General features: G+C 44.8%; 1 protein-coding gene across 1 annotated transcript; it reads left to right on the forward strand.

Moving 5' to 3' along the window:
• The first annotated feature begins 2584 nt into the window (after positions 1–2584).
• foxi1 (forkhead box i1) lies at positions 2585–6297 on the forward strand. The gene is made up of 2 exons (XM_047609386.1): positions 2585–5046; positions 5290–6297. The coding sequence occupies exons 1-2, from the start codon at positions 4452–4454 to the stop codon at positions 5841–5843; spliced, it is 1149 nt and encodes a 382-aa protein (XP_047465342.1). The 5' UTR covers positions 2585–4451; the 3' UTR covers positions 5844–6297.
• The last annotated feature ends 6758 nt before the right edge of the window (positions 6298–13055 follow it).

The raw sequence follows: 13055 nt of genomic DNA on the forward strand, positions 1-13055 counted from the left end.
CAGGGCAGGAATGTGAATTTGGGTCACGAGTCCAACGTTGGTCCCTTAGATTACACAGAGCAGGCATAACATTATGACTAGTTTGGAGGCCAGGTGAACACTTTGTTCCGTTCTTCATGTTTTTTTTTGTTTTTTTGGAGTTGTTCCTAAAGCGTTTTTGTGTGTTTGCCAAGGTCAGGCTGCGTCCTGCTGGGGATGGATGCCGCCATCAAGGTGTGTCATTACTGTGGGGTGAGGGTGCATGGTCTGGTGTAGGTAGGTGACACAAGTCTAAGTAACATCCACATGGACGAATGCCAGGTCCAAAATTTTCCCAACAGAACACTGAATGTCACAAGATGGTCAATGTTATTTACTTCTCCTGTCGCTGGTCCTAATGTTATGGCTGATCAGTATATACTAGAAGCACTGAGTTTATGTCTCATCATTAGGAGGCTTCTCGTACGTAGTATTCACATTTCTGAAATAAGAACATATTTGGAGAGCTTTTTAAAGTTTTTCTTAAAGGCCGTGACACGTTTTGTTTATAATTTATAAGTGTAGTTTTGCTTTCTAATGAACTTCTTTTCACGCAGGCCTTGCATTATTCAAAAGCTAAGTAGGTTTAAGGTGCCGTAAGTAGAGACACTGTTCCAAAACCCCGCTATTCACTGCTTTAAACGCTTGAAAGCGCGAGGCTCAGCTAGAGTTCCTATTATTATGTATTTTTTCCTAAAGAATAAAGAACATTTCGTGTGGAAGTGAAGGATGCTCCGAGACCGAACTGCTGCTGCGCCTGCCAACTTTCAGACCAGTTAAGTGTCATTGTCTTTAATCTCCCGCACGCAGCCAGGGTTGCTGATGATTTAACTTTCTGAAAAGTGCTCACAAAGACCTGCTCTTACTTTTGTCTCCTGTCGCCCATCGCCCAGGCTGCACATTAATTAGCACTGCGACGGCGTCGTCTGCTTTGCTTTAGTCCTCCACTGGGGGGAGGCGGTGAGAAGGACGAGGCCCCCGGCTGCACAAAGGGATCATATTGTTTACCCAGTCGAAATTAATGACTTTATCTGGGCCTCTCAGGATTTTATTGGCCTTAAGTGCATCTAATAGTCTGGTAATTACTTCAAAGCAATAAACAGTTTGCAGATGTCTAACTCATACAGACGCGCGGTTAGAGCCGAGGCTGTTACAGAAACCCAGCCTTATTAACCCTGAGGGCTTTTCTTGATTCCAGTGGGTGTTTAGCTGTAATCCCTGTAGTAAAATGTGCTGATACACACTGAATGGAGAGGCAGCATTACGGCTCATTCCTCCATCACCTGCAGCGGAGATTTCCTGCGGCTGATGGGGCCTGCGGTAGCTCTGCCTCGCCTCCCTGACCTCTCCGTGATTGACTTGATCTCCCGAAGAAAAGCTCCCATGACCTCAAAAAGCTTTGAGGAAACAGGGGATGAAGACAGACATGGCAGAGCAACAATAGATCGCCCTCCACCACCACCACCACACACACACAGTCGGCACGTCTGAGTTATTACTTTACAATGACATGGGGGCTTTAGGTCGCTTTACAGAGCCATGTCGATCCACGTCAGATATCGAACCACAGATATTCAAACTGTGCATGTACCAATATCACAGATATTCCAAGTTTATACCAAAAATACTACACATTTATATCTACAAATGTCCCACATACTGCACGTGTCCCAGATATTGCATGTTTATACAGAAATAGCACAAATATGGCACATTTATGTCAAAGACCCTGTCCACATTCTGCATGTGTTACATACAAATAATGATCATTTACGCATACTTATCAGCGCTCTGCACATGTGACTGAACAAACGCCACATATGCTGCACATGCATTCCACGAATGGTGCATGTTCACACAGAAGAAACGGCCTATGCACCACGTATGGTGTGCACAAATGACACGAATCATGTGCATTTATGCCACAAATGTTACACATGCCACTAAACAAACGCTGCAGACATCGCACTCATATTGCACATTTATATTACAAATACAAATACCAGCAAGATCAAGACTCCAGCACCACTGGTAGTATAAGAAATCTATTTACCAGACCTAATTAGACGTCATAAATCTAATAAAGTTGTCTAATTTCCGTGCCATTAAAATGCATTTTCCACCTCCCTGCACCTTGGCACATATACAAATAACACAAATACTGCTCATTTATTCCGTAGATATTTCCTGGTCGTATACAAATAATGCACAAATCTGTGTACAAAAACCCCAGTTATTACATACTTACAGCAAACACATCACCCATCTACTGCATGTACACAAATAAAACTGCATGGTTTTGTGTGCAAATATCTTGTATGACAATAGCAACAACCCATATTTAAACCACTCATCCTCATATGTCATATCATGTATATCCCATACTGCACATTTAGCCCACAGTTACTGCTTTGCACCAAGAAATATACATATGTGACAAATATTGGACATTTATAGGAAGATGTTCTATGTGTGTACACACAAACATAACAAATATTGTATAAAACACACATATTACACACAGGAACTATACTGTGGCACACACGGACACCCAGATTTCTACTTTAACGTTGTGAATATTCTATAATCTGGTTATTCTGTTAATCCATGTTTGCAGAACTTTTTAATGTAGTACAGGTTTGTGGGAATTCTTTCAATCTCCCAGTTTTCATTCATCCACAGCAGCATAAAACTTCCCATAAGATCTTAAACACGAGAGCATCGTGTCGAAGCGGCCCTTCCTCGAATTGCTTCACGTCCACGTGTCCGGCCAGCAGTCAGCAGTAATTAGCTGTACTAGGTGTTAGACACCTAACAGGTTGTGTTGTTTTCATCGGGGGGTTAAATGCCACCTCTCCCCCGCGGAGCCCCGTTGCCCGCCGCTGCTGTACAGCCTGTGGTCGGGACAACACCTCGGAGCCAAACAATTACATCAAGGTCATGGAGAGGAGGAATGTTCTGCCGATTAGCGCAGGAGTCCAGCAGCAACCCGCAGAGACAACCTTCCGCAGGTATGACAGGAGACCGATGCGCGGAGGCTAAAAGTTGCTTGTGAATTCAGTTGCGCCGGAGTCATTAAACGCGCCACAGTCGTGGACATTTAAACTGACTCATGAGGAGAAATTTGAAAAGTTGTGCAACATCCTTCACAATGATTTATCACACTGAATAGCCACACTGCATCCAGACAGGTGAATAACACGGGCCTATCGTGGAGGATTAAGTCGCTGCCGAATTTGGCACAAGGTGGAAATCTGTTTGGAACATTTCTCTGGAGTGATCGTGTTGTTAGATTTTTGTGTTTGCCACTTAAATTGTTGAGGGCCTCGAATAACCTTTCGGGGCGGTTAAAAGTATCAGTGAGCTGTCGTGTTTTCCACTTTCCCCTTAATCGAAAACCGGCCATTTTCCTTGTGTAGGGTCGGCCACACCGCCGGAGTGGAGTTGCTCCTCTATCCAACTTGAAATTTGTGTCGGAGGAGATTGTTACTTCTGTGTTTTCCTAATACGCCACATAATCATCAGAATGATTACCCAGAAATAATTCTGAATGGTCCAGATTGTTAAAATGCTATTTTTACTTAAAATTCTTAAGTTTAAGCATAAGAGAAACCTTGTTGATTGTGCTGTCAGTTTTAGCAGGGTCAATAATTTACAGAAAAAAAAAGAAAAAAAAAAGATTTTATCGGACAAGACAAATATAACCAAACCTGTTTTCTCCGGGAGCCTCCTGGGTATCGTTTTTCCACGAGTCACTTGTTGACACTAAACTTGCGGCACTTGTGTAGTGTTTATTGCAAACGAATCACCTCTCTCTCTCTCTCTCTCTCTCTCTCTCTCTCTCTCTCTCTCTCTCTCTCTCTCTCTTTTACAAACAGTGGCGATGATACACAGACACACTAAGTTTTTTTAAATAAATATATATATATATATACTGTATGTCTACAATCCATTCTGGACACACAAAGCCCACACATTTTGCCCCCAACAATTAATTGATCATATTTAATACACCGTATGTTGGCAAAACTACATAATATGTTTTATTCTAGTTCTCTGTGAAGGTTTTAGTTTTTAAAAAGACGATTAAAACTCATCGTAGCTGATATAAATTTCCACGCGTAATTACGCACCGTTATTGATATGCTTAGAAATCACTAACAAGCCTTAATAAAAACTTACAAATAACACGAAGCTCATCATCGCAGTCAAAGGCGGTATCGGTGCTCATTGATAGGGAGATTGGGTGAGTACTTGGGTGTAGCGAGACAGAAGGGAGGGGTGTGACCGTCCCAAAAGTTTTCTTCAATGGGCTACCTGTAGAGGCTCCGGGCGCTGCGCATAAATACTCCTCCTTCTGGGAATAGGCTCAGTCCTGAGGGAGAGACGCAGAGAGACGAAATTAGGTTTGGGGAATCTGGTTAGTGTGGATTATGAACGCTTTTGGACACCAACCATCTAACCAGCAGACTAGCCCTATTCAGCACCCCAGCGCGCAGGAGCTCCTGGACATGGCCGTGTACTGCGACAACTACGGTGTTTACCAACAGAATCTCCACCACCACCACACTCAGAGGCCGCCGACTCACTCCAGCTACGGCCTCGGGGAATACACCTCCCCGTCTGCCAACCCGTACCTGTGGCTGAACGGGCCGAGCATCAACTCCTCTCCGTATCTGCCCGGGAACAACAGCGCGTCCTACATTCAGTCTGGATACGGGTCGAACCAGAGGCAGTTCTTGCCGCCTCCCAGCGGCTTCGGCGGTGCGGACCTGGGGTGGCTTTCCATCTCCAGCCAGCAGGAACTCTTCAAGATGGTCAGGCCGCCTTACTCGTACTCGGCACTGATAGCCATGGCCATACAGAACGCCCAAGACAAAAAGTTGACTCTGAGTCAGATCTACCAGTACGTGGCTGACAACTTTCCTTTCTACAAGAAGAGCAAGGCTGGGTGGCAGAACTCGATTCGCCACAACTTGTCACTGAACGACTGTTTCAAGAAAGTGGCACGGGATGAGGATGACCCCGGTGAGTCTTTTAATTCATTTTGCAATAATAATAATAAAAAAAATAATAATAATAATCGTAAATGTTACCAGCTTGAATCTTATAGTCTCATATTAGTGTTTAAATGTTAATCATCTCTACTTTAAATAAATGTAACAATTCAAATTCACAGTGGATTCTTTTTTTATGAAGTTTGTGTAGGAAAAAACATACTAATATTTGGATATAAGAATGTCATCCCTAACTGTTCTGATTCTCCTCCAGGTAAAGGGAACTACTGGACGCTGGACCCCAACTGTGAGAAGATGTTCGACAACGGCAACTTCAGGCGGAAGAGGAAGAGGAGAGCGGACCTGAGCGGAGCCGACAGCAGCGCTCTCCCCGTCAAGTCGGAGGACGGCCCGCACAAGCTCTCGGACACCGCCAGCCTCCTGAGCTCCTCGCCGCCCAGCCTGCACGGATCCCCGGCGTCGACGGAGCCCAAGTCGTCGCCGTCTCCCTCCGCGGAACACAGCCCCTGTTTCGGCAGCTTCGTGTCCAGCGTGAACTCGCTGCTGGTGGGCGCCGGTGGCGGCGGAGGCGCTGGCGCCGGCGACGGCTCCCGGGTCGGCGGGGAGAGGGACTACGGCTCCGGGCATCTCGGGGTGTTGTCTCAGACCAGAGAGGGCATGTCCGGACTGGGCTCCTACTCGCCCACTTTAATCTCCCCTCTGAACTCTGACAACAACAGAATGAACTATTACTCATCGGTACAGAGCCTCTCCAACCATTTTAGTGTTAACAACCTCATATACAGCCGGGAAGGAACAGAGGTGTAGACTGTCTGTTTAGTGCTGCAGTAATGTACCCCCCCATCCACATTTCTTATGTCTGTTGCATTTCTGGTTTGGGCCTCACTGTGCCACTGGAACTAAACTGGTCTTTATCACAATTACCCCTCCAAAGTGAGGAAAAACTGTCAGTTTATTACAGAGACGCATGCATTGCCTCTTCTCTGTTCCACTAGTGCAGAAGAGATGCTTTATGTTTAGACTCAAGTCTTACAACCCTCTAACTTTGGATCTGATGGGTGCATATTTCACTTGCTTTTTTTTTTTTACTAGCAGCTGCTCCTTTGGGCTAATTCTTTGTCTTAAGAAAGAAGACGTGTATGTACAGAAATTATTTTCATAAGAAGAACCGTGACATGTATGTTTGACTGAATTGTTTTATGTTTTATTTAAACTCACGCCGACGTTTGAATAAAAGTCATTTATTTTAACTCCACGCTCATCGAGGTTTACGTGTCCTTTCCTGCTTTCCTAAGCGAGGCCGCGCTTTGAGACTAAGGTGTTCCTGATTTATTTCCTACGCTTTAGGCTTTCTTTTCTTTTCTCTTTTTCTTTTTCTCGTAAAAAATGTTTTTATATTTTGAAGTAGACATGCAAGCATGTTTTGTGGGGTTATTTAATGCTTGTTCGACAGATTTCTATAGCTCTCCAGGTCTTTATGATCCTCTCTGTTCGTGTAGGATCCTGAACTAAAATAGTTTGTTCTCTGTGTGTCGTACAGTCAGGCTGAAACGAGTTTTAAGTTCCAAACCTTTCGGTTTTCCGAAGAAAGTGATAAAACGTAACGTAAACCAGAATAATGCCTGAGAGCCTGTCAGGAAATCTGAAGTCAAAGTAGCCGTAAGCTGTTAAGTGTGTAGGACAGAAACATTTTCCGCTTGTCACTTCCAATGCCCTCATTAACGAGCAATCAGACCTTTAACTTACATCCACGAGGTTCAGAAGTTCAGCTTTTTGTCCTGGATTTGACTGCGCCCGCTCGGCTCTAACCTGTGTGCTGAATATCCCACCTGCTCCTCCATTCCCAAAGTCCTGTCACGCAAAATGCCGACTGTCTAGTGTGTGTCTGTGTGACCGAGCCAAACAATTGACGAGAGGGTTCAACTGCATGTCATTGTGCTTGTGACCCAGGGGACACAACAGAAAGCCTGCTGTTGGGGAGAAACTAAACAGCCCATGCAGAGAAAATGTTCAAGTAATTTAGCACCCTTCGGTCTTATTTTCCAAACAATATGGATACGCACGGAATCAAAGCCTGTAAACAAGAAGAAACACCTCTTAATTGGTTGATAATTGAATTCACTCAGGCGCTCTGTGCTCTGGAATAAAAGAGAAATTAATTGACAAGACTTTCGTGTCCCTTGTTGGAACACAATGGAGGCTGGCAATTCAGGAGATCCCCTCCTGGGCTCAAATGAAAATATTGCGATCTGAAGATCTGGGAACAAATTATCTCCCTCAGGCCACATTTTGCTCCATTATCTGTGGAGCAGGGCCACGGATAAAACAAAGAGGATTCTTGTCATGCAGGAGCAGGTTCTCACAGCAACAAGTTTTCTGTTGAAATCCTCATCACGTCCAGTTGATAGAGTACAAAGCCTTTCACATCCAGGGGCCTTTTAGCTCGTTTTACCGTCGTTTCCTGAACAATCGGTACAGTCTTTAACTTTTTGCACCCGGTGTGGGATTGTGAGGACACAGTTAGTCGGGAATATTTTTTAAAAAAATCTGATGTGTTCAGCATTTTTTAAAATGTGAATGTATTTTTTGTACTTGCATAAATTTTGGAAGCGAATGTTCTTTTTTGATATAATAAACTAGTAAATTGTAGTCTGTTAGTAGATTAAACTTCCCTTCCTGCAGTTCATAGAGTAAATAATCAGCTACATTTATATCAGCTGGAGTGTTAGTGATGCTTGGAGCACAGTAATCCTTCTACTAACATATATACATATCCAAAATATACAGTTCTACACAATAATTTCGTACTTTAGTTTCGTACTTCAGTTTAAATTTGAATTCTAAGATCATATATTATTCTTGTAATATTTCTACATACTCTCTCTAAAGCTGCTGCCAAGGTAAAACCATAAACCTGCAGGCAGCAAACTACCGAGCCGAGCGCGTCACCTTGAGTTCCACGTTTTATTCAGCCTTCTCATTTCTCAGAAACGCTCCAGCGCCCTGTGCCTGAAGGGCACATTTACCCGTCCCACATGAATATCAGTCAGGCCACCGTGTCTCTTGCGCCGCCTGCTTCAGGGCCCCTGGCTCCGGGGGCTAAAGGCCCAGGTCCGGCAGAGTGGCCCCAGTACCCCCCCCCCCAACACACACACACACATGCCTACTGGGGCTAAACCCATAATGATGGGTTTCATCCTCAAAGGGATATTTCTCCAAAGGTGAGACTGGCTTTTAATCGACGGAGCCGGAGGATCATTTTAATCCCCTCTTGGTCTTTTTTATCGGACTGGCTAAAACCAGAAGGTCGCCCAGTGTCCGCTACTGAGAGCAGACATTTTTTTTTTATTTTCCCCACAATGACAAATTGAACCTGCTTCCACAGAGAACAAACAGATCCACTGAAGCAGAGCTGGACCTTTGCTTCGATTTAGTTTAGTTAGCTGGCGCTCTGCATCGTCGACAGGAGCGCTGGAAGGACGTGAAGAGGAGTCGTCTGCGTCTTGGGACCTCGAGGCTGGTTCACAGCAGCCGCTGAGGAGCGATGTGTCACTGCCAGATAAAGTTGCACTCAGCAACGTGAGAACCTGAACTCCCATTAGCCGTTAAGCCACATCACAAGTGATAAATACGCAAAGAAAACCTTGCAACCATCCCTCAATCTGCTTTTAAATATGCACTCTGTGGTGTTGTTTTTTGGCCCGTCATATCCTATTATGTCCATGTTGCAGAGGTTTAGAGTAAGTTTTGTTCAATTTTCTATTTTTTTTTTTAAAGTATTCAGGATTTGAAAGATGTGTCCAGAGCCTAATAATTCTCCACAGCCCATATAACACCACATTACAGTCAAATCTGAGGGTGATATGAAAAGCCAGACTGCGTGTCTGACCCCAGTGAAGAACATGATAGCTCGGCCATGGGGGGGGTGAGCCGACTACAGTCTGGGCCGTACCCTGAAATTTCACATCTGTTTGTAGCAGTCAGTGGGCATTACAGGGATAATTTCTTATATTACATCTCAATCTCTTGAGGAAGTTAAATATTTAAGAGAACAATACGATGACAGCTTCTGGGGAAGCGGCTATACGCTTGTAAGGCAGGAAAGGACGACGGTGTGTGCAAGCGATAGCTGAGGAGAATGTCTATCAGTTGGCATGACCTGGATCGGTTTCATCATTCCCCCCGTCCGAGGCCCATAAAAAGCCCAGCGTATGGGCTTCGCGGTGGCGTGGGATCTGTGCTCCTGTACGAGCAGCCATATGGATGATTTTATACAGAACGAGAGTTATGTCGGCACAAAAACATATATGTGCACCACTCTTTTCTCATTTAAATGATTTTTAGTTACATTTAAAGGTTTATATATTAATATATTATGGGTGTTAATTTAAAAAACAATAAGGGATAAGATTTTCTATCATCAAATGAACTAATTACTAGTACCCACTATTAGTTCTTTATGTTGTCATTTTATTTAATTGCTTGGCTTTCTCACACTTGCATCTATCTTAAAGCTACTGGTGAGCAATGCAGGGGCAGCAGCTCCAGAGCCCGTGACGCTCGGCAGCAGAGGAACCTGCTGAAAGAGTCAAAGAGATACAAGGATTAACGGACTAGAACGAGTCCCAGTAAATCCACAGCCGGAGCCTGTCTTCACATCGCTCCGTCTGGAAAACCTATCCCCAAAACAATGTAACCTATCCCCTCGCTCGCTCCATTGCTGGAATATATTTTGACAAAGTCTTTGTTCTCACATTAGGGAACTGTAAGGCAGATCATCCTTTATCCGTGACCTTTGTCATAACAAACCGTGGCAGTAGGTTTTTTTTTTTTCTCTATACAATGCTGAGAAGTCAGAAAAGATGTAGTTCACTTGAACCAGGCGGATGTTTCTAACCAGGTTATCTCCCTGACTCGCTTGAGTGTGAAATGAAAATAAATAAAAAATTTAAAAGATCTTTTTTTTTTCTTCTTTATATCAAGGTGTAATATATTATATATTTCGTAAGTACATCGTCTAATAATCACGGTATCGGGAAAGGCTTACTCATGAGCTCCACAGTAAATCTGCAACCATTCATCACCTACATGAAATTCCAAACCGTGACCTTATGAGAACAATATCCAGGGTTCACGGAACATCAATTTCTATGTGCAGTGCAGCAGAACAAATATCTGAGAAACGGCCAATGTGTAATCATTTTAGCTTGGTTCAGGGACCACTTTAAGTCTTGCACATGATAAGGGCACATTTGACCTAACACGAAAAAAAAAAAAAAGTCAATGCGGGGGATTTCACTTGAAAGCATTTAATAAATGCTGTTAAAACTCTAAATTAAAGCAATGAAACCAGACGTCAGTAATGCTTTTTTTGTTTTTTTTGTTTAGTTCGCTGTGATACCACCCAGCTCGCAACACCTGCAAGCTGTCATTACCTGCTCGTCACAGACAGGAAGCGGTGACAGATGACAGAGGAAGTAGATACCCAGAGGGAATCCTTTTTACCCACTCCAGCCTGGACGTTTGGTGGCGGGACGGAAGTGAGGAGATCATTCGGTACTCTGGGGGGGGATCCTCAAAATAGCTACCTCTGCGCCGCTTGTCAGTCATTGTCAGTGGTTGCAAAGGAAGCTACCTATCAGTTAAATGAAGTTCCTGTTGTGAAAAGACGTGGCCCACCTGGAGCTGCGTTTGAGACGCGTCGCTTGGAAGCGCGGCAACTGTGCGGAAGCAAATGAGACTGAGTTTCGTGTTGTTCAGCTCCGCTTCTGTGTGATGATGCTGCATCTGCCCCGAGGAATTCATTGACTGCTCCCTCCCGAAACAGCGCTCCCCCCCAACCCCAGGCCCTAATGAGACCCCCTGCCTCCTGCTCCTATTATGAGGGATGCATACCAATAGAGAGACAGGAGAAGGGAGACAGACTGAGTCCCACAGACCTCCAGAGAACCTCCCCGGCCTAAACCATCAAACGCGCCCCTCACGGGGAGTCACATAATGGGCCTGATCAACATTTAACCAGGTTTTCACCATGTAAGCCGCAGATGATCTGTGGCTGAAGGCTCTAAATGATAGGCTTTCAAAAAGGGGACAGGCATGCCCCCCTTCAAATGCTCCTTTTGTGCTCGCCACTAATCCCAGCCCGCACTTCAAGGCCCCTTGCTCACTTCTGAGGCAGCTGCTATCATCTTAAAGAGGAGGGGAAAGAAAGGCGGCCCTTTAAAAACCGCTTTAATCAACAAGATGTGATGCTGCGATGAGTTGATCACCCCCTTCAGAATGTAATTAAACCACAATCAGCTGTTAATTTTATTGCAGGGAGTAGCTGACACACTGGCATTTCGACACAGAATAACGCACAGATGATGCATTGTTCTCTCTCTCTTTTTTTCTTTTTTTATTATTATTTTGTTCAGTTTACCTCCTCGTAGGTCAACCAGGCACACCAAAACATCCACGTGCGCGGCAGTAATCCAAGAAACACAAACCAGGTGCTCTGCCAGCGTTCAAACAAACATCAGGACGCGGCGAGTGCCATGTGATGCCTCCGGTATTGGAGTCCATCAACCCTAAACAGCCTACGTGTCAAGTGTAAACACACAATGTGCACCCTCTGTCTGGGGTAGACCGCCGCTGTAAAACCCTCTCCGTTAACGCACCATAAACGGGCTGCGTTCAGGAGCGCGAAAACGAAAAGCTCATTTAATACAGTCCTTTGTCATCCGGTGGCATTCCAGCACTGTGACATAATCCAGGATGCACACGTGCACCCACACATTTTAATATGCATGCGTGTGTGTATATTCACTCCTCGCTGACAGCGCACCTGAGGGGCCAACATCATCCACAGAAGTGTGTTGACATGCCCCCACTTGACAAAGAGGCCTTTTTTTTTTTTTTTTTTATTGAGAGGGAAAAAAAAAAGGTTTTAAAAGGCCTGTGAGAAATCTTAAGCACACAGAGGTGCAATTAAAACAGTGACGGGATGTAGGGCAGTGATTATTCTGTGAATTACGGGATCATTCTCATGTTCCTGCTTTGACTTAGAGCCTTAGACACAGACACGTAAACATTTGCACCAAAAATAAACTAGCTGTGCATGTTGAGAAAATCCTTTATTTGTGAAAAAACTGTCAAGTTACGTACAAGAAATCAATATTTCACCCTCTTCATTTAAAGATCCTTGTTTTTCTAACCCCTACCGCTCTCAGCATGGAGCGGCTTTTTAAACCCCTCGTCGCTATGACGACAAAGCGGCGAGTGGCTCCTGTAATAAACGCCCGTGAAGAATCAAATCTTTCGCTTTTTTGCGTTGGAATTAAGACGCCATTTTTATCTACAGCTTTTATACTTTCCTCCCATTCTATAAACCTAATGGGCCGTTAAAGGAAGTGTTGGGAGACACACTTTTTTATTTACTTCGCTGCCAGGGACCCGCTCACTGACAGGGACATCAAGATTGATGGCATGCCGTCTTAATTAGGTGGGTCAGGCCTTGGCTAGATAGCTTTGTGTGACTGTCAGTGCCCCTCCCTATATAAATTGTGTAATTATCCCTTTCATTACACTCAGCTTTCAGGCTACTTGATAGAATTCAAAGAGAGGTGTCACTATCTCTTATCATTATGCTAATGGGGCTTGTGACCAGCAGTTTAATCACAATGGTGGCGGGGGAGAACCGTGGCTATCAAGGTAGTCTGCCAGTCTAGTGGACGATCCCGGTCAGCTACTTGTGTGTCTGCAGGGTGATGGGCCGGGACATGTCTGCAGGCCCACGGGGGGATTCAGACCAGGAGGGGAGAGCCGCCACGGGACAAGTCCTGGAGGGCAAGTCCTCCTGTCCTCCCCTCCATCTACATACCGCTCAGACGCCTCCTCCTCCTCCTCCAGAGCCATTTGAATATGATTGGACATTAATGACCTTCACAAATGGGCAGACAGAGGACGCTTTGTTTGGGTCCGTCCCAGGGACGGACTCCTCAGGTGTGTCTGGGCATGTGTGCCTGCAAATCCCCTTTT

The sequence above is a fragment of the Mugil cephalus genome, chromosome 16 (assembly GCF_022458985.1).
Source record: "Mugil cephalus isolate CIBA_MC_2020 chromosome 16, CIBA_Mcephalus_1.1, whole genome shotgun sequence".
Classification (NCBI taxonomy): domain Eukaryota; kingdom Metazoa; phylum Chordata; class Actinopteri; order Mugiliformes; family Mugilidae; genus Mugil; species Mugil cephalus.

Excerpts from the sequence above, each read along its gene's own strand:
- foxi1 (XM_047609386.1), top strand. The coding sequence starts at position 4,452 with ATGAACGCTTTTGGACACCAACCATCTAACCAGCAGACTAGCCCTATT. Across the intron at positions 5,047-5,289 it reads ACGGGATGAGGATGACCCCG|GTAAAGGGAACTACTGGACG; the intron begins GTGAGTCTTTTA and ends ATTCTCCTCCAG.